Source organism: Grampus griseus (genome assembly GCF_964374135.1).
Source record: "Grampus griseus genome assembly, chromosome: 8".
In the NCBI taxonomy this organism is placed as follows: Eukaryota; Metazoa; Chordata; class Mammalia; order Artiodactyla; family Delphinidae; genus Grampus; species Grampus griseus.
Genome location: NC_139002.1, coordinates 54,473,107 through 54,494,914, shown reverse-complemented (window position 1 = coordinate 54,494,914; position 21,808 = coordinate 54,473,107). Strand labels below are relative to the sequence as shown.

The 21,808-nt window shown below is 38.4% G+C and overlaps 1 protein-coding gene across 2 annotated transcripts; it reads right to left on the bottom strand.

The window, feature by feature from the left end:
• Positions 1 to 1,817: 1,817 nt before the first annotated feature.
• Positions 1,818 to 21,322, bottom strand: CLNS1A (chloride nucleotide-sensitive channel 1A). Of its 2 annotated transcripts, XM_082660567.1 has the most exons (7): positions 21,137 to 21,322; positions 15,643 to 15,779; positions 11,177 to 11,278; positions 10,414 to 10,521; positions 8,479 to 8,652; positions 4,986 to 5,075; positions 1,818 to 2,588 (listed from the first exon to the last, which is right to left on the bottom strand). In XM_082660567.1, exons 1-6 carry the CDS (start codon positions 21,259 to 21,261, stop codon positions 5,008 to 5,010), a joined length of 714 nt encoding a protein of 237 aa, XP_082516693.1. In that variant the 5' UTR covers positions 21,262 to 21,322; the 3' UTR covers positions 1,818 to 2,588; positions 4,986 to 5,007. The 2 variants fall into 2 exon arrangements, with proteins under 2 accessions (XP_082516693.1, XP_082516694.1); XM_082660568.1 differs by lacking the exon at positions 8,479 to 8,652.
• Between the last annotated feature and the right edge of the window lie 486 nt (positions 21,323 to 21,808).

The following is a 21,808-nucleotide window of genomic DNA, read 5'->3' as shown; positions in this document are numbered from 1 at the left end:
ATTTCCTCTACACCAAGCAGCAGTAGACAAAACAATTCCAGCAACCCTAAAATTAAGTTCAAATAGAATCAAGAAATGTTGGCTTGCTGATCATTATGAATTTTATTTTTAAAAAGTGTGACCTGATCTTTTCTTCTTTCTCTTATTTTCTCAAAGCTATGGGTACACCTGCCTACTATTACAGAATGTTACAGTTGACTCTTTTAAAGTCATTTAGACTTTGAAAGTCTAGTCCTCTTATTTTACAAAGATAAGGAAGTAGGTCCAGAGAGGTTAAATATCTTGTCTGCCAAGCCAGAACTAGATGCTTGGTCTCCTGCATCTTAGCTGACTGCATTATCCACAATACCAGGCTGACCGCAGCAGTGCCTACAGGAAACACAGTGCACAGAATCTCAACATTTTGTTGATATGTTATCAAAGAGCACTTTATGTTTCACTAAAAGTCATGATTACAAGTATGTAAACATGACTTTAAAAAGGAATTCAAATAGAATTGCTAAGATTAGCCCATAAGAATACCCAGACTGCTTACTGAAGAATGGATAAACGTCTAGCATAGAATTATGAGTGCTGCTGAGATTGGCAGCAGAGAAATTTGGGAACTTCCTGTGCTGTCTATTGAAATTTTAACACTGAAAACCCTGCAGTAAAAAGAAAATGTGCTTCCTTTCAGCTGCTGGTAGATGGTAAGGCTGAATGGTATTTGGGAGCACAGGCTTAAAAATCACAGCTCCCTATCTATGTGACCTCAAGCGTTACTTTACCTCTCCCTGTATAACTCAGTTTCCTCATCTCTAAAGTGGGATCATAAAAGCACCTATAACTCATAAGGTGGTTAAGAATATTATATGCATAATGCATGTAAAGAACCCAGAACAGTACAGAGAAGGTCTCAGTAAATTTCAGTTCCCATTTCCAAGCGGCCTTTATCTTTGCTTGTTGTAACAAATTCAGTATTTATAAGAGTCTGGTCAGGAAAAAGAATATTCTTTTTTTCAGTCTACCATGCAAGATGAGGGAAACCAAGTAAAAGTGCTGAAAAGAACACTGGGCTTAGTGGTGACACACTAGTCACTAATTAGGCAAGTAACTCTGAATAGCTTTCCTAACCTATTTTTAAGGTCATAAAGTCTGAGTATAGGGGCTTCCCTGGTGGCGCAGTGGTTGAGAGTCCGCCTGCCGATGCAGGGGACGCAGGTTCGTGCCCCGGTCCGGGAGGATCCCACATGCCGCAGAGCGGCTGGGCCCATGAGCCATGGCCGCTGAGCCTGCGCGTCCGGAGTCTGTGCTCCGCAACGGGAGAGGCCACAACAGTGAGAGGCCTGCGTACCGCAAAAAAAAAAAAAAAAAAGTCCAAGTATAAACCTGTAATTACAAATCAGCCTGATAACTACCCAGGTGTCTGTGAAAACAGAAAACTGAGAGTTGAAAAGTATGCCCTGAGAAATTACTCCTGATTCAAGTGGAAGCAGAAATCCCTTTGAAATGTGTTATGACCTTGTCCTACTAAACATCTGCCTGAAGCTCTAACTATACATTTTCTTACTTATTTCATGTTCATGTTCTCAACAAAAGTCAAACAAAAATAAGACCAACAAGATTCTCAGTTTTTGCCAACACTAATTTTTAAAGAAATGTTTCTCATTAATGGTTTTAGGCAAGAATGAAAATGGGAGGGAAGTCCAAAAGGGAGGGGATATCTGTACATGTATGGCCGATTCATTCTGTTATGCAGTGGAGGCTAACACAACATTGTAAAGCAACCAAACTCCAATAAAAATGAATTAAAAAAAAAAAGGATAAGAGCACAATAATATAGAAAACCTAGATTTATTTGTTAAGCTATTACAAAGACAAAACAATTATCTGAAGTACTTTGAGAACTTCACCCCAATTTCACTTGTTCTTTTACAGAAACTGACCTAAGAGGTTGGGAATGGAAGGATATAACCTAAGAGGTTATAAGAGAGCAGACTGGTGAAACATGGTGAAAGGAGCAAAGGCTAGGCAAAAGCACTTGTGTTAGTGGTAGTATGTGTGGCTGGGCTGTTTCTGAAGAGGCTCCCTAGAGTTAATTAATCTGGGTTCCCAATTAGTAAAAAGAAAAAGACCTTTAACCCTGCGGAGACTGTGCATAGGCCAGGATTTATCTGAGATATCTGTTTTTCTTTTTTTAAGGAGTAAGGGTATTCTTAGGCCCTAAGGTGTATATCTTGTATTCAGCCCCTCTCTTTCCCATGCAGTCTACCTACACCTTCAAGTGCCAGTGCATTTCCACCATGTAGTCCTGCTAGGTTATGAGGATGCATATAGTGAAGGCAGGAATTATAAGCCTACGGAGGGTACACCTAGACACAAAGTTTTGGAGTAAATGATAAACTACAAATACCCTCTTGGTTAAGTTAATTCACCTTTGTTAATAAAGGTCATAGTTTCTTGTGCTGGCGACAACTTGTTGTCTCAGTATAATCTGTCTCAAGAAAGAACTGGTTCAGGTAAGTTTTGGAGAAGGAAAAAGACTTTCATCAATACCCACTCCACAGTGGAAGAGGCACCAAGTTCTCTCCTAAGGTTATGAGCAGAATCTGAAAAACAAAAGGTTTACAGTGTTTATAATAATAATAGCTAATTTATTAAATGCCTAGTCAAGAGTGCCAGGGACTTAGATTATCTCAGTCTTAGCAACAATCCTGCCAGGTATTTACTATCATCCTCATTTTTCGGAAGAGGTAACTGAGAATTAGAGAAGTTATACGCCTGTCCAAAGGCACACAGCTGGTACGTGGTAGATTTGTGATTCCACTATTCATGTGCCTTCCCCTCCACCCCATCTCATGCATTGAGAAGTCCTAGCTCCATTATCTTGAAATTTTTAATAGTTGCATACACACTCTAATTATTCCTTGTTCACTCCTCAAAAGCAAATGTAATTTTAAATGATTAAAAATTTACAGACATTGTTTGGAATTGAGGTCAATTATCCAGATGAAGAACTTATATAAACTTTATGAATCAAGTATCTCTCTGCTCCAGCTGTAGCACAAAATGAAAGGAAAACAAATCATCAGCTCATTAGAAAGTTTGGGCTATTTTACAGTTATTTCACCATAAAATTGCATTACAAAGAATGCTAAGAATTCTCGCCAGGAAATGCTGTAACATCCCATTTGTGTAACCATTTGTGACATACCGAATAAGTTTCTCAATCTTATTAGTAGAGTAGTTGGTGTTCTCTGAATAGTCTGTTTTCAAGAAGAAATATGTTAAAGCCAGATCAAAAAATCTGTTTTCCAGTTTCAATAAAAGTTACTGAAAAAATCCACACGCTATAAAGAATGTAATAAATAAGAATCTGAGAAATAAGGGAAGAAGGCTTATATTGGTACTGAAAGATTTCCCATGAAGTAGAATAGTGAAATACTGACACCTGGAACTGTGAGATCTGAAAATTAACGTTAACAGAGCTCCAGCTAAGTGCAGAGGAGACATTGCTGATTTTAGACTATATGGCTACCAATGACAGAAATAAATGTTGTGGAAATAAATATTTAAAGAAAGAGATATTAAATCACAGAACTCTTAAGATTATTTTCTAATAGTTCCACTGGCATCTAAGAGGAAGGCAGAGTTCCATTATCACAATTCATGGTTACTGTAAGAAGCGATGTTATTTTCACAGTGGCAATAATCTGGAAGGTAAATGGAACTTGAAAAACAAGGGATCTTACAACCTAATTGGATGACTGACAATGGTATAAAACTCAAGCCAAAAATACATAAATCTTGCCACGTTATTACTATATGCTTTAATAAAACAAAGAACCTGGGTATAAGTACTCAAAGAATGGAAAACAGCTAGTATTCAAGAAAATGCTATAAGGTCAGCAGTAGAAGGACGTTGTAAAGGGGACAGTGGAACAACAATTTAACAATGTAAAAATCTTAACAGTTTTTTTTTTTGGGCCACGTTGTACAGCTTGTGGGATCTTAGTTCCCGGACCAGGGATCAAACCCAGGCCCTCGGCAGTGAAAACACGGAGTCCCAACTGCTGGACTGCCAGGGTATTCCTGATCTTAGTTTTTAAAGGAAGGACTGCTAATTACTAATCCTAGCTCAGTATGATATAAACTAGCTACATGACCTTCAGCTAGTATTTAACATACAGTTGAGATACTCAAACTGACAAAGGACAATTTATTTCTCAGAGTAGCATGTAACAAGTAAACAGTCAGGAACAAACTTCAGGCAAAGCTCATGAGAATGTGTCAGAGGAGAGAAAATTGGCAGTGAACTCATGTCCGTCAAGAAAAGCAGGAATGAAGCAATTTGGGAAGTGACAGCTTTTGGGCAACTGTACGTGGACTTGATATGGTTTGGCAAATCAGCCTTTAACACTGAAGTGCCCAGGACCTTGGTCCTCCATTATATTCAAAACGAGGGAAACTGATACAAGATTATGATTCAAGGCTTAAACTCAGATTGGAATGACTTCTACTTCCTCCCTCAACTGAAAAGTAGTGAGTTGCAGCAAATCTCTGCTTTGTGTTTTTTGATGAGTATGTTAAGGTTTCAAACATCACAAGTGGGAAAAGGTGACTGAGCAGAGCAGGACATGACCTCAGGCTCTGTTGTTCCCACCTGAGCCAACCAGGGATATCTCTGTTTCTGAACAAAGGGTAATATCCTTCTCCTGATTCACTGAAGATGGGTATGTCTTATTCTTCCATGTACTCTCAATGCCTAGCATAGTGCTTAGCACGTAATAAGTGCTCAATAAATGTTAACCTGAACATCACCATGTTGGCAGATCTTGATTTCTTAGGGAAAAAACCTACACGATTTTAAATAATTTCATAAATGAATAACTAACATTTTTCCACAACTGCTAATTTTATGGAGTTCTCCTCAATTATGAAAATAAAAATCAATTATTTCACATGATTTTCATGTTCAGTGACAAGGGAGAAAATAAACTACTCACCCTAAAGCAGCATCAATCATTTTCAGTGATCAACATCTGCATCCTCAAATTGTCCAGCAACTGTTGGTGTAGCATCTACCTCCATCCCATCTGAAGAAAAAATTAACCACTGAGCAACAGTCTACTAAGCACTTCAGATAGGTAAAGATTCAGCTCAAAGTTAGACCAGAAGGAAGCTAGTGCCCCCTGCTTGTAGGAGTTGCAGTTTCTTTCTCTTTTGAAAATTAAAAGTACCAGGGAACAAACTGAGAAAGAAAAATGCCACCTGTGGATTTAGGCCAAGTTAAAATTAGTCTATATATTTAACATTTACTTCGCAATTCTCAACCTGAACACTGAAAGAACACCAGGTAGGGACTTTCAAATGCAGTAAGCATCCATTGTTCTCTCTTCACAGAACAGTGCTAGGTGTTTACTGTGTGACTTTTTTTTACGATATGAAGTCCTATCTTCATAAGCTTACGACATAATTCAGGAGAGAAGACTAAATAAGTAGAGCGAGGTTCTTACATATCTTTTTCTTATCTCATTGAAAAAAAAGGAGAGGGGAGGACAAGAAAAAAAAAAGGCCCTCTGGAAAGAGTTGCCTAAAGCTGCTTTCTCCACTTCTTCACTTCCCACTCACCCCTCAACTCTTTAGCCCACCACAAACTGGCTTCTGCCTGCAGCCCACTGGCACACCACCACCTTGATATCCAGCAGGGCATGCAAAAACAACACTTATCTAAAATTAACTCATCATCTTTCCACGTAGAAAATGCTTCTCTCTCCAAAGAGTTTTGCAAAAGGATACCTTTTACCTGCCCAACCCAGAAACCCCTACCATGTCTCTAACTTCTGTTGCTTCTCTCTCTTAAATATCTCTCAAATCTGTTGTCTTTTGACACGCACTGCCACTCTGTAATTTAGGCCACTATCTCTTATCTAATTTAAATCATAAAGTACTTAACAGGGTTTCTCTTCTTTCCTCTAGTATTTCCCTCTGCAATTAATTTTTTGTTATCATAGCCAGAGTCATCTTCTGAAACATTAATCAAACTAAAATTCTTCAATGGTTTCCCAATGACCTACGCATAAGTTGAAATTCGTTAACACAGCTTTCAAGTTCCTTTAATATACAGCCCAGTTCACTACTCCACCTTTATCTGTTGCTATAATAACTACCCTTCACACTCAGAGTTCCAGACATATGAACTTTCAGTTCCCCAAAGCTAAATGGTCTCTTGGACCTTTGCACATGACTGATCCTTTTACCTGCCTCTCTCCCCAAACTGTATGCAATCCCTCTTCACTTGGTTCATTTTTATTCATCTTTAGATTCTGGCTTAAATGTCACTTACTCCATGAAGTTTGACTCTCTCCCTGACTATCCAAGCTGAGTGACAGGCCCAGTCTCTGATTCCACACTTCCTCAAGTCTCCCCTATATCTCCATGCTGTACCACAATGTACTATAACTACCTAATTAGTTAATTTATTTTTCTCGCCACTAGATTGTCATTGACAGACATAACCGCATCTCTCTTGAGCACTCCTGTATTCTCTGTACCTGGCACTGTAGCTCAACAAACACCTCTTACATAAATAAACACACAAAGCACTGAAATGCCAGCAGTAGAAATTTCACCATGTATATATCTAAACATCATGTTGTACACCTTGAATATATACAATTTTTATTTTAAAAATAAATTTTAAAAAAGAAAATGCACAGGTCAAATAAACAAATAAATGGCAAAAGAGTGATATGGGTACCCAGGACTTTAGAAGATAGAGAATGGTACAGGCTGAAGAAGTTTTATATATAGGCAAGTCTCCATACGCTAATGAGGCTTAGGAATACAAGTCCAAAAATCTCACTTTAGCAACAAGTGTTTGTGACCTTAAAATCACTTGCTACAAAGCATCAAATAAGGAATTTTACAATTAAAAGCAACAAAGAAACTTCAGTGATGAAAGATTTTTCAATGTCCAAGGGTACTCTTCAGTTAATCATTATAATAAAAAAATATCTTGAATTCTTTCAGCTAAGAGTTTGGCAGAGCACTAGAAATCACCTGAGCCATCTCACCCTAAAGCCTGTGTTAGAGGCTCACCATCTAGGGCTTAAAATGGAGAGGAGACATAAGGAAAAAGTGTGACCCAAAGCCTAAGTTTTTCCAAATTAAATATCCCAGAACTTCAGGACCCCCAGGTCAGAATGCTATGCGCATGGAGATACTGATCACAACATTATGAGAGAAACTTAAATGTACCAATAAAAGAAAAACTATGGTAACCCTCTTTAAGAACATTCTCCATCACTAAAAATTAGAAGTATTAAGATTCTGCAGCAACATAAAATACTGAAATGAATACATATAAGATGTAAGAAATGCTCACAACAGTGCCTGGCATATTGTTTTTGCATATTAGTTCATTTAATCCTCTTACCACTTACTAGCTATTTGCCCTCAATCAAGTTATGTGACCTTTCTGTGCCTCAGTTTCTTCATCTGTAAAATGGGGATCATAACAGCATCTACCAGAGGGTTCTTGGAAGGATTCAATGAGCAAATACATATAATGTGCTTAAATCAGGACCTGGCAAATAAGAGCACTATCTAAATGTTTTATTGAGGGTAGCAGGAACAAGACTGGAGACAAGTAGGGCAGAGACACAGCTGTCTCTTCAGAGTCAGAGAGAAGAGTTTGAACTTCATATGGTGAGTATCAGACAATCACTGAGGGGACATCCTTATACAGGGAGGACACAGAGTGTTCTCAGAAGATTCATATGGCACAGTGAGCTGGAGGAAGGAATGACTGAGGCAAAAAATTTACTATTGTAAATCCAGTGTGAGAAGAAAAGGGGCTAGGTTTGAAGGATAGCAGTAATTATAGCAAAGAGATCTGAAAAGTCATTTAAAGGAAAAATCCATAGAATTCAGTATTGGACTGGATAAGGGAAAAAATGGTAAAGGCTGAGTCAAAAGAAATACGTTAAGATTCTAACTGAAATAGGACACTTAGAAAAGGGAACCAGTCTAATAGGTAAAATATTTACAAAGCGGCTTACAAATATGAGACAAATGAAACAGTTAAAGCCACTTGTGTAAGGTTCAAATGTCTGTCACTAAAAGAAATCCCAAGTTTCTTGAATGCTGTCTAGCCCTCTTAATCAACTGACTAGTTTTGCCCATAATCATGCAGGAATTCATTTAAAAAATTAAAATGGCAGCATCAATGTGTGCCTGCACATACACTTACATAGCAAGCAAACAAAAAGACTGGAAAGATATGCAGCAGGAAAGTAACAGATGTCTCTCAATTAGAATTCTACTTGATTTTTCATTTCTTCTTTGCCTGTGCCCATTAAAATTTTTTTGACTATGAACATAGACTGTCTTTGTAGTTAGGGAAAAAAGTTAAAAAAAAATTTTACATAGAATTCCCATTCTATGTAATTCTACGTTTGTTTCCTATGCTATAAAGAGTTAATTCTGTGTACTCACCTTCATAATCTCTTACTGAATCTTCTGTCCGGACTCCAGCCATGTTATACTGGCTGCTCACAGACTGAGAAAGCATTCCTTCTAATCTCTCCAGTGTGGCTTGGCCTTCTGCTGTTAAATGGGATAATCCTTCTTCATAGGTATAAAATGTAGGGATGTCCCCCTGCCCTTGTTCTAAATAAATAAAAAGCTTTTAAGCTACTAAAAAACAATTAGAAAAAAAAAAGATAATCAATAATGCACTTACTGAAGGTAAGCTAAAATGAAAAAAGGCTTCCAGGAAAACACTCAACATTCATTTAACATACATATATCAGCCATCTGTTGAAGACAGAGATACAAAGAAAATGTCTCTACTCTCTAGGATGAGAAGGGATTCCAAGACATAATAAGCCAGTAAACAGCAATTCCCAAAGAATCAAATGTCCAGAGACTAGAAGGAAAAGAGGGTGTTCCTAAAGTTAGGGAGTCTTGTATTATCCCAAGGTGGGAATTTTACATGTGAGTGTTTTTTATTGATTAAAATACATGCTCCTTTTAAAAAATCAGAAATTCTGAGGACTTCCCTGGTGGTCCAGTGGTTAAGAATCCATCTTGCAATGCAGAGGACGCTGGTTCGATCCCTGGTCAGGGAACTAAGATCCCATATACCGCGGGGTAACTAAGCCCATGCACTGCAACTAATGAGCCTGCACCCCACAACTAGAGAGCCCGCATGCCTCAACTAGAGAGCTCGTGCACTGCAACTAATGAGCCAGTGCACTCTGGAGCCCGTGTGCCACAACAAGAGAGAAGCCCATGCGCCACAACTAGAGAAAAGCCCACACACCACAATGAAGAGCCCGCACACCACAACTAAGACCCAACGCAGCCAAAAATTTATTAATTAATTTTTAAAAAATCAGAAATTCTGGAAAGTACAGGATTAAAAAAATTAAATTGGGACTTCCCTGGTGGCGCAGTGGTTAAGAATCCGCCTGCTAACGCAGGGGACACGGGTTTGAGCCCTGGTCTGGGAAGATCCCACATGCCGCCGAGCAACTAAGCCTGTGTGCCACAACTACTGAGCCTGTGCTCTAGAGCCCACGAGCCACAACTACCGAGCCCGCATGCCTAGAGCCGGTGCTCCGCAACAGGAGAAGCCACTGCAATGAGAAGCCCGCGCACCCCAACGAAGAGTAGCCCCCATTCGCCACAACTAGAGAAAGCCCACGTGCAGCAACGAAGACCCGATGCAGCCAAAATAAATAAATTTATTTAAAAAAAATTTTTAATTACCCCAAAATCTCAGCAAAGATGAGAATGTATTTAGATATATAAAGGGAAATCCCAGAAATGAGTGTTCTCAGGCCAGGAAGTGGTATAGATGGAGGAAAAGGCTTCAGAGAGCCAAACTTGTATACATGAGACCAGTGGGAAAAAGAAAAGAGAACAGCAGGCACCTCAAGTAACAAGACTCTACACCAAGCTAGTGACTGCACTATGCTCTGGGGAGGTAAAGGGAGATATTCTTAGATCAATCAAGTATGGTTGTGGGAAAAAGAAATTACTTTGGCAATGAGGTGTTAGATGGAATATGTTAAAGATGTAGATGATACAGGTTCCAAGCAATGGAGAGAGAAGGTTTGTTTTCTGAGAGCAACTTCATCAACTTAAAAGACTCTCCTGACTCCCCACTATCCTATCATTTTCCTTCCTTCCATTTATCTCTATCCACTTTCTCCCCTGAGTAATCTCTATTTTTTGCTCTCAAGCCTCGGAAGCCCACGAAGTTTTCTAATTTGGCTGAGACATGAATTGTGCCATTCGCTTTTATTAAAAACCAAGCTATATGGATACTTAGAGATATAAAGAACTATAATCCCATATCCTATACAAATAGATGCTTAAAATGAAACACATACACAAACACTTAAAAAAATCCACTTCACTAACCATGTGCTTCCACATCATATTCTTCTCCATCGTAATCATCTGAATCTTCATCCTCAGGATCTGGATGCAAAGCCTGGCATTCACACATTGCAGTGAACATGGCCTCCACTGAACAAGTAAATTAAAAATTCCTAATTAATTTTTTTCTGACCAATGTACAATAAAAATTTAATAAAATAACCATCAGGGCAAATAAATTTAATGAGTAGACAAGAGGTATACTAGGGTCACAACATTTACAAAACCTGCCAAATTCCGAGGAGAATCAATCTTGAAAAGTGCTTGATAGCAATGGACACGCCACAAAATAATAAGAGTTCATTTCGAAACATTATTGACATCCCTTCATGCCTGGCTGGATTTTTCTAAAAAAAAGTGTCAGTGTCCTGGTCAGACCACTGGCCTCAGGGTGAAGCCCCTCAGCTGGCAGGGCTCTTTCCAGCTATCCTGGCATCTTCCACTTTGGAAATGCCATGAGTCCTCTGTCCTCTATCCAGTGAGATTCACAGTCAACAGCATCAAGTCCATAAAAATAACATATTCCTCCACTCACAAAACATACCAGGCAACACGGCATCTACTGTACTATCACTTCATTCACAATCTTTATATTAATAGTTATCTGGTCCTCAATGATATTACAGATGCTAAAATGAAGAAAAAGCAACAGAAGGGAGGTAATGAGGGTGAAGGTAAGTGTGTGGGGGGAGGGATGAGGGAATGCTTCGTACTTAAAGGGAAAAGAACTCCACAGAGTACTCACAGGCTGATCTGTCACTAGGCACAAATCTAAATTCAGCAATAGGTTCAATATCATCATCACTGTCTTCCTCTTCTTCATCAGCAACAGATTCTTTTGATTCTTCTAGAAAGGGAATAAAAAAATAGCCTTTTAATGATGTTGTTTATTTGTTTTCAAAAATAGAAGCCTAAATTAAAGGATGCTTACTGATATATCTAAATACTGCAATTTTTTACTTCAAATTATAAGAACATTGTTATTTTAGAGCTAAAAAAGACTCTGGATAGTCTCTCTGGTCTAGTCACACTGTACTTTGAGTCCTAGGGATTCCAAGCCCCAACGTCATGGTGGGGGTGAGGAAACCTGTACAGTCAGGCCTCTATCAAGTAGAGTTCCATTGTCATGTCTGTTTCTTTCACCTTGAAACAAGGGGTTCCAGCAGCAGTTTGTAAACCACTGATGTGATTCATCACCAACAATTTACAGATGAGAAAACTAAGGCCCATGAAAGTTAGCTGAGCCAAAAGATAAATTAACAAAGTCTGTTGGCAAGAAAAAAATACAAATGTTCAATAAAGAGAACTAGCACATGCTGCTGGTGGAAGTAGAAATTGCTAAAACCATTCCAGACATGTGTTTATCCTACTACCCAGAAATTCCTCATTTAAGTACATATTATGTACACAAGGAGTTTGTATGTGAATGTTTACTGAACTACTATATGTACTATAGAAAACATAAAAAATAAGTGTTAATTAAAAAAAGGAAATAGATGTATTGTAACCTGGTCATACTATGTTTGAGAGATAGCAGCTGAAAATGACTAAATGTGATTTATATGTACCAAAATGAAGAGATTTTAAAATATAAGTGAGTGAAAGAGCTCGTTGCAGAATATATATAATACCACTTACATTAAAATTTTAAACACAAAAGAGAACCATTATAATGCTTATGGGTATATACATATTCAGTAAAAATCTAAAAGCATAGACAAGAAGGACACACACCATCTTTAAGATGAACTCTGGAGACAGTTAGGAACGAAATGGGGAGGGATACAAAAAAGATTTCAGTAGTATTAATATAGTTTATTTCTTTTAGACTAGAATAATTATGAAAAATGTTAGAATTTACACTGGACATTAAATAATGGAATTTTTTTATTATTCTGTACTTTTCAATGTTTGAATTAGTTCATAATAATAATTTTTAAAAAAATGGTCAATAAAACACTTAAAAAGACCCCCAAACCACCAAAACATGTTCAACCAATCATCTTAAAAATGTAACTTTTGGGGCTTCCCTGGTGGCGCAGTGGTTAGGAGTCCGCCTAACGATGCAGGGGACACGGGTTTGTGCCCTGGTCTGGGAAGATCCCACATGCCACGGAGCGGCTGGGCCCGTGAGCCATGGCCGCTAAGCCTGCACGTCCGGAGCCTGTGCTCCGCAAAGGGAGAGGCCACAACAGTGAGAGGCCTGCGTACCGCAAAAAAAAAAAAAAAAAAAATATATATATATATATATATACACACACACATATATATACGTATATATATATAAAACTTTTGTTTAGCATATTACAGTTACCATTTTGAAAAAATGTTAATTCTCCATATAGATGAAGATAAGGTAGAGAGGTACTGAAAGTATAAACTTTCTGGAAAGCAACTTGACAATATATGTTAAGAGCTTTAAAAATATTTACTTTTAATGCAGCAATTCTACTCATAGAAATCAATAATAAGGGGGTATCCACTAAATTTTTTTTACCTTTTATAAGTCATACAAGTTCACTGCAGAATAATGAAAAAATACAGATAAGCAAAAAAGGAAAAAAATTTCAGTGGCCACTGTTAGCAGTTTTAAATAGCAGATTTAATAGGACGTTTTCTGTCCTGTTTCTAATGTTATTAAATTGTCAAATATAATAGAGGTGTCTTCTGTAAAAAGTAAAATACAAAAATATTGGAGAGTTCCAAACAATTCTAAGGAGTTGAATACATTATGGTACTACCAAACTTTTTCAATGCATTTAAAAAAACAGAATAGTATCATACTGTAATTATTATTCTATAACTGAATGGATATCACTTTTCAAATTATAAAAGTAACTCACACCCAGCAATCCCACTCTTGGGCATATACCCAGAGAAAGCCGTAACACAAAGAGATACATGCACCCCAGTGTTCACTGCAGCACTATTTACAATAGCCAGGACACAGAAGCAACCTAAATGTCCATCAACAGACGAATGGATAAAGAAGATGTGGTACATATATACAATGGAATATTACTCAGCCATAAAAAGGAACAAAATAGTGCCATTTGCAGAGACATGGATAGACCTAGAGACTGTCATACAGAGTGAAATAAGTCAGAAAGAGAAAAACAAATATCGTATAATATCGCTTGTATGTGGAATCTAGAAAAATGGTACAGATGAACTTACTTGCAAAACAGAAATAGAGACAGATGTAAAGAACAACCTTACAGATACCAAGGGCGGAGGGGGAGTAGGATGAACTGGGAGATTGGGATTGACATATATACACTACTATATATAAAATAGATAACTAATGAGAACCTACTGTATAGCACAGGGAACTGTACCCAGTGCTCTGTGGTGACCTAAATGGGAAGGAAATCTAAAAAAGACGGGATATATGTATACATATAACTGATTCACTTTGCTGTTACAGCAGAAACTACACAACATTTTAAAGCAACTATACTCCAATAAAAATTTTTTAAAAAAAAGTAATTCATGCTGGTATAAATATAAGTAAAAGAGTCAAGACGGATTCAAAGGAAAAAGTCCCTACCCTCTAGTCCTCTCCCTAGAAATAACTACTATTAATTAATACCTTCTTTTATATCTGCAGGAATCTATCTTAAGGCAGTAAACAGAAATGTAATATAGCATTTTTACAATTAGGAAAAGAAAATACTACCATGACAAACACTCATCATCTCATGCTAGATCATAGTAGTGTGTGCCATACTCTGTCTCCTTAAAACTTTCTAAATTGTCAGAAATGGGAATGTATTTTTAGTCATTTTAAAAATAATCTAATGTTCTCAACAATAAGCCGATGGTCCACTTTAGAGGTTAATGGAGGTAAGCCAAAGAGGAAAAAAAAGTCTGAATCAGGACCAGAGGAACAAAGGCTGGGAAAATAGGATCCACACCTGTATAACAATATAAATGTTCATCTTATATCTGAAACCCTATTAAAATCTCAAATTGAAGGAGCAATAGCTCAATAGGCAAATTCATGGGATTGTCTCTTATGTGCTATTTCAAAGAAAAGCAACCCGCTATTTTAAAAGAAAAAGTTTACTAAAGATGTGACAATTGTCTTTGCAACCCCTAAGTTCATTTCTACAAAAGATGAACATATTAAACTAACACAATATACTATATAAACTTCTTATTTAGTTATACTTACAAAAGTCAAGCACAAGATTCTATTTCGTGCCTAACCTGTTTCTCATTCAGAATTCTTACAACTTATTGTGGACAGCCTAAAAAAATGGATTTTTAAAATCTTTCTCGCTTCTTCTTTCATCAACTACACTAGATTTTTATGAATCTTTGTATTTTATCCAAGACTTGGGAATCCTGTACCCTAGGGTTTCTCAACCTTGGCACTACTGACATTAGGACTGGTTAATTTTTTGTTGTGGGAGCCTGTCCTATGTGCACTGTAGGATGCTTAATACCATTCCTGGCCTCTAACTAGATGCCAGTAGCACTCCTCTCCACCTCTAGTCATGACAATCAAAATGTCATTGCCAAATATGGGGGGAGGGCAACATGTCCACCACTGAGAACCATTTCTGTAACAAAACAAAATATGTTCTATCCTAAACTCTTAGAAGCAAAGTACACTGATCCAAGCCTCTAAGGGTGCCAAATATAAATGTCTTTACAAAGAGAAAGAATAAACGGTTAAACTCAAGAGGAAAAACTAGAAATACAAACGCACAATAGCTAAATAATTCTAAGTGCAAGTATATGGAAAATACAAGGCAGTGCCCATGGGCTTCCCTGGTGGCACAGTGGATAAGGATCTGCCTGCCAACGCAGGGGACATGGGTACGATCCCTGGTCCGGGAAGATCCACATGCCGCGGAACAACTAAGCCCATGTGCCACAACTACTGGGCCTGCGCACCTAGAGCCCGTGTTCCGCAACAAGAGAAGCCACTGCAATGAGAAGCCCGTGCACCACAGCAAAGAGTAGGCCCCACCAGCCGCAACTAGAGGAAGCCCATGTGCAGCAACAAAAGCCCAACACAGTCAAAAATAAATAAATATTTTTTTTAAAAGGCCAAACTATTTTACTGTGCTGAAATTTTGCTTAAGAAAGTATTATCCAAAATAAGTCAATTGATTATTACATTGATTATCATCAGAGACTGCTTTTTGAAATATAATATACTACTAAAGGAAGCTCAAGGTTAAATAGTACCATACATACCTCCAAACTTGGCATTCACCATAACATACAAATGCTCTCGTGGATAGGCATTTAGGTCCCTGGACACCGCATGCAAACTAATGGTGGGGTATTCCAGTGAGAATCCTAATCCAGAGCCATCTAACCAAGACAGGCGGCTGAAAAACATGTTTTAAGTAGATTATTTTCAGAACTTAAATCCTAATTTAACGTCCTAACGTTTATAAAAGTTCAGCTTGGACACTTTTATACATGTGAATAAATTCAAGCATACTGTTTAGAAATATTCCTAAAATAAGAAAATTCAACAGCAGGAATTGAATTTCTTTAAGACCAATTCTGTTACTTTCCTCTATTCAAACAGATTTGAAATGCAGTTTTTCTTCAGTCACAGAAAAGTGACTGTGTGTTTCTATGCCTTTTTATGCTTGTTCGTATTTGGAATGTCTTCAGGCACCCTTTTTGCTTTTGCAAATCCTCTTCATCTGAATAAGTGTCAGCCTCTCCAAGAGCCCTCCCTACAATTATTCCAGTCCATAATGATCTCTTCTTTTTCTAAACTGTACTTATGCTCAGTAATATACTATTGAGCACCTAACTCTGTGGTAAAGAATCTTATATGTACCCTGACAGAACGTGAGCTACTCGACAAAACTTGTCATATTCCTTTATTTAACATTCTTCAAAACCACTACCATAGTGCTTAGCATGTAAGTATGCAATAAATACCTAGGAATCACTAATTTCTTCACTAATCCTACAATAAATGATATAAACATGAAATGGTTGTAATCATACCACAAGCTGGAAAATAATCATCACATTGAAAGGCAGACTTTATGAAGCCTTTCATTTATTCTGCAGCTTTAACAGAAAGCCACAAATAAGCAACATCTAGTTTTCCCTCAAAAGTGGTCTAATGCAAATATTTTATTGGTATAACAAAGGAAATATATCAAGAAAATCTGTACGTTGAGTTTTGAGCAAGGACTGGCTAATTTTTTGGTAATACTTCACCACTTAGCAGGAAAAAAAGTAGGAAAAAGATGCTTAAGAAACCACAAAAAAAATGTTAATGCAATACAGTGGTTGCACAGGGCTGGAGGAAAATAGAAAGTGACTGCTAATGGGTGTCAGTTTTTGCAGGGGGAATGAAAATATTCTAAAATTGATTGTATTGGAAATTCCCTGGTGGTCCAGTGGTTAGGACTCGTCACTTTCACTGCCAGGGCCCGGTTCAATCCCTGGTTGGGGAACTAAGATCCCACAAGCTGCGTGGCGTTGCCAAAAAAAATTAATTAATTAAAAATTAAAAATAAATAAAATTGTGTTGATGGCTGCACAACTCTGTAAATAGATTAAAAAACATTTAATTGTATACTTCAAATACATGGATTGCATGCTATGTAAATTATCTCAATGCAGCTTTTCTTTTAAAAAAAGGTTAACGCAATAAAACCCCCATATCGTTCTATTTTCTATACAGCTCTAACAAGCCTGGTGGTCTTATTCCTAATGAAGCAAAAACAAATACAATAGTAGAACCTAGGACTCCCTTGTGCAGGAACAATGACAGTACAGCAGTTTGAGAGCATTCATATCCGATGTAAGGCAAGGTTGAACTTTATACCTTAGTCCCTAAAGGAAATCAATGTCTAATAGCACAAGTGTGTAACACTTGACCCTCACTTATCAAAAGCAAAGGCAGAATTAGATTGTGGTAAAATTGTACAACTCTGTAAATACACTAAAACATAAGGAACTGTACACTAAAAAAAGGAAAAGCGAAAAAATATGCACTGTCATTTAGAAAGATTTCCATTCAACATGCTTATTAAAAAAAGAGAAAAAGAAAACCTGGGAAGCTTAAAGTGATAAATCTTAGGATGCTTAAAGTGGTAAAAGCTCTACAAATGATTTTCCAGGATGACTCATCCCATTGGGTCCAAAGAAATAGATTTTATTATTGTAATTGGATTGTGTGTGTTCTACGGGCCTTTCCTCCACTGCTTTCCTCTTAATGTGGAGAAGAAATAGTGCTCATGTATCACAGAAATATTGCCAGTCCCTTACTAAAACTGTATTACTTTAAGCAAATAAACTCTTTTTTCTCAGCTCAATAACCCCCTGGCATTATCACAAGTCAGAAAGGAGTATTCCAAATTTCGGTGTCCAAAATGATTTGAAATACCAAAGCCACAAAACTTTCTTTAGTGACTCAATTAGGAGATGGAAAAACTGAAATATAAGCATAGATTCAGTGCCTATAAATTATGGCTTTCACTTTAAAAAGCACATAATAATTACTCTGTAGTTCCTTACTGCTGGCAGAACACAAATGCTACCTCACCACAGCATTTCCTATGGAGCTCTCATAACCTTATACAGGAACATGGATTATGTACTCTACAGAAGAAAGTTTCAGTTAAAAGCAACGTTCACTCTGATTACTAAGTTTTCATTTTTATTTCTTCTCTTTTCATATATTTTAGAAGAAAAGCCCTCCAAACCAAAATATCTAACTATACCCAGTCCCAAAGAAACCATGAGTCACATAAGGGAAAATCAAGAATTAGGAAGCCGGTACTGGTGGCGCAGTGGTTGGGAGTCCGCCTGCCGATACAGGGGACACAGGTTCGTGCCCTGGTCCGGGAAGATCCCACATGCCGCAGAGCGGCTGAGCCCGTGAGCCATGGCCACTGAGCCTGCGCGTCCGGAGCCTGTGCTCCGTGACAGGAGAAGCCACAACAGTGAGAGGCCTGCGTACCACCAAAAAAAAAAAAAAAAAAAAGAATTAGGAAGCCAGTAAAGGTGCAGAGGAATGTTTTGCTAACCTCCAATTTTTTTGCAGAAGAATATCACTGTACTTTATTCCTGGCATGGGGAGAAAAACAGGACAGAAAGGTAAGAGAGGTCTTGAATTTGGACTGGCTTAATTATTTGGTTTTAAATTAATTTTGGAATAAGATATAAAAAGAGCATAATTTATAAGTTTAAGATACCTATTTTTAATTTAATTAAATATTTTATTTCACTTGTTTCAAATGATCTATTTTGAATGATTCATGCCTCTGTTCCCTTATTTGGAAAAAAGTCAACTTTCTATGAAAACTAAGCTTTGAAAATAAGCCCAAGAGTTCTAAATCTCTCATTACACATCTGGAAAACTACCTAAAACCAAATCAGACCCTGTTCCTCTTTGCCTAAAATCCTAAAACAGTTTCCCCAAAACCTTTAGGCTATAAGTTAAGCTCATAAACATGACTCCCTCCTTCTCCAGCTTTATTATGTTTCCACTCTTTCTCCCTCGGTCCCTCAGATGAAGAACTGCTGAACTGTGTGTGTGCATGTATGCACACAGATATATACCCTGGCACACACAATACTGTTTCTCACCATTGCCTCTGAACATCCTGTTTCTTCTAATTAGAATGTTTCCTCTTAGCCCCACCTCATTCCCCTGACTGTTAATCCTCATTTGTCACATCCTCTAGGAAGCCTTCCCAGTTTGTTGAGATCTTGAGTCTATCAAGATTTGGAAATGCTAGGGGGGAAAGAACAAAACGGGAAAGAGACCAAGGAGGTAACGCTAACAATCAGTAGAGGGATGAACAACAGTGTCCAAGGTACTGGTAATATTCTATTCTTAACCTGGAGGTGTTATGCAGGTGTTAGTTTAATTATAATTCCTTAAACCATATATTTATAATTTATATTCTTTTTGTATGTATATTTTATAAAAATAGTTTCTTAAAGAAAAAGATTTGTTAGTGAAAGGTTGAAATAAGTAAATTTTTTAAACAGATAAGAGCTAAAAAGGAGTTTGTACTTCCTCAGTGTGATAACTGTATTGTGGTTATACAAGAGAATGTCCTTATACTTAGATTTTTGCTCAAGTATTTACATGTGAAGTGATGACGTGTGTGCAACTCTCAAAAAGCTCAGAAAAAAAAGAGAAAGAGGTAAATGTGGCAAAATGTTAACAACTGATGGATCTTTGCAAAGGAGTCATGGGTATTAATTAACAACACTTGCAACTTTTCTTTAGGTTTGAAAATTTTCCAAATGGAAAGACAAGTATAGGACCTTCCCAAAACAGGATTTATATTATAGAAGAGCGAATACACAGAGAAGCCATGGAGAAAAAGGGGATTGAGTAGGGGCTAGGAACATATCTGTGTTCCACTTTCTACCCCTTAAAAGAAATTGCTCTTCCAAGATCACTGAAAGTCTCCTTGTCAATACCCAATAGGTGCTTTCCAGATATGATTTTATTTGACTGCGCCTCTCACTTTTCTCAAGTCTATTCTTCTATAACCTACCTCTTAGTGTAGATGTGTCCCCAGGGTTCTACCCTTGGTCCTCTTCTCTTCTTGGGTATCTAATCTATCCATCTTTAACACCACTCTCCCAAGAAACATGCTCCTATGTGCAACTAATCCACACATATACAGACCAAACTCATTCCCCAAACTTGCTTTTCCTCCCATCCATATTTCCTATCTCAGTGACTGGCCAAAAGCGTAAGCTTTGCTCAGTGACTAGATTTCCTTCTAAACCAAGGGTTCTTTACATCTTTTTGTGCCCTCTGTGGTAGTCAGAATTTTGGCCCCCATGACTCCAATTTCCCCTGGTGTCAACCTGTGAATGTGTTATGTTACAAGGCAAAAGGGACTTTGTGTATGTAATTCAGGTTACTAATCAGTTGACAATAAAATAGAGAGATTATCCTGGATTATCTGTGTGGGTCCAATATAATCATGTGACCTCTTAGAAGCAGAGAATTTTCTCTGGATGTAGACAAAACTGATGCAGAAGTCAGAGAGATGTGAAGGACAGAAGGATTCAATGTGTAACTGTTGGCCTGAAGATGAATGGAACCGTGTATCATGGAAATGGGAACCTCTATTCTACAATCTCAACATTTAAGACAAGTCTATCTGACTGTGAAAGTACAAAGTGCCCCAGGTACCCAAATAAAAGGGCAATTCCTTCTAGGAATGAAAATGAGAGTCAGGTTCCTCTGGATATAACCCCAACCTGCGTGGCGTTGAAGGTGTTCCTCTCCCCACCCATACCTACAGAAGAAAACCTACACTCCTTAACCAAATTTTAAAAATACTGCACAATTTGCTTTAAACCTACATATCCTGCTCAGGGTAACACCTCCCGCTCCTGTTCATCGAGAAGGCAGGCACATTGATGACTCTAACTCAGGGCCTGGAAACTCAAAACCTTAAAATGAGACCTTGAATAAAGAGCAACACCCCACCAGACCTCCGGTAAACAGGCGGGTAAAAAGCATAATGAATGAGGAGAAAAAAAGGTTCCGAACAAACGACACTGGAACAGTCAAATCTTACCCCCAGCAGAGGCACCCCCAAGGGAACGCGGAGCACGCGCTCCCCCGCCCCGCAGCCCCAGAGGTCTTGGTGTCGCCCCGCTCCTCCGCACCGCCCGCGCCCTGGGGGAAGGAGGTGCGCAGGAAGCCAGCACTGGGGACCAGAGAACCTACCTCTCAGCGATATAAAGGGTGCCGGTGCCGAAGCTTTTCCCGTTCAGCACGGCCTCGGTATCTGGCTGCTGCTGCCGGAGCCCCTCAGCCGACCCAGGCGGCGGGAAACTTTTGAGAAAGCTCATTGCAACAAGGAGCGCAGAGAAACCAGTCAGCAGCGAGCTAAAGAACAGCACTCTACCCTCGCCGCGTCCCGCCCCGGAAGCGGTAGCAATTACTCAGGAAGAGCAAAGTCTTTGCCCCGGAAATTCCAGCGCCATCTACCATAGAAATGAGACGTTCTAGGACAAACTCTCGGAGGCCTGAGAGGCCCGAGTTTGTCACGTGACTCCTTATCCTCTCTCCCTCCCATTTCTGAGGCTTCAGGCTTGTAATAACGGACTGCTGTCTCTCCGATCTCCTACCTCAGTGTCTTCACAGCAACCCTGTGAGAGAGGAAGCACCACAAATAATAAATTACTTTTTCTGCATAAGGGGAAACGGAACCGTGAGACAGGGAGTCCTTGCCTGAGGTTGCCTAGGAAGTAGAGAGACCACACTGATTTACAGGTCGGAGGTCTCCTAACTGGGTTCTACCCTTCTCACCTGCGCCCGCCTCATCTAGGCCTGTTCACGTCTCAACAGCCACGCCCCAGACATCAGTCTAGGTCCCAAGGCCGTCCTAGTGCACGA

Excerpts from the sequence above, each read along its gene's own strand:
- CLNS1A (XM_082660567.1), bottom strand. The coding sequence starts at position 21,261 with ATGAGCTTTCTCAAAAGTTTCCCGCCGCCTGGGTCGGCTGAGGGGCTC. Across the intron at positions 15,780-21,136 it reads ACCCTTTATATCGCTGAGAG|CCGCCTGTCTTGGTTAGATG; the intron begins GTAGGTTCTCTG and ends CATGTTTTTCAG. Across the intron at positions 10,522-11,176 it reads GCCTAGTGACAGATCAGCCT|TGGAGGCCATGTTCACTGCA; the intron begins GTGAGTACTCTG and ends TTACTTGTTCAG.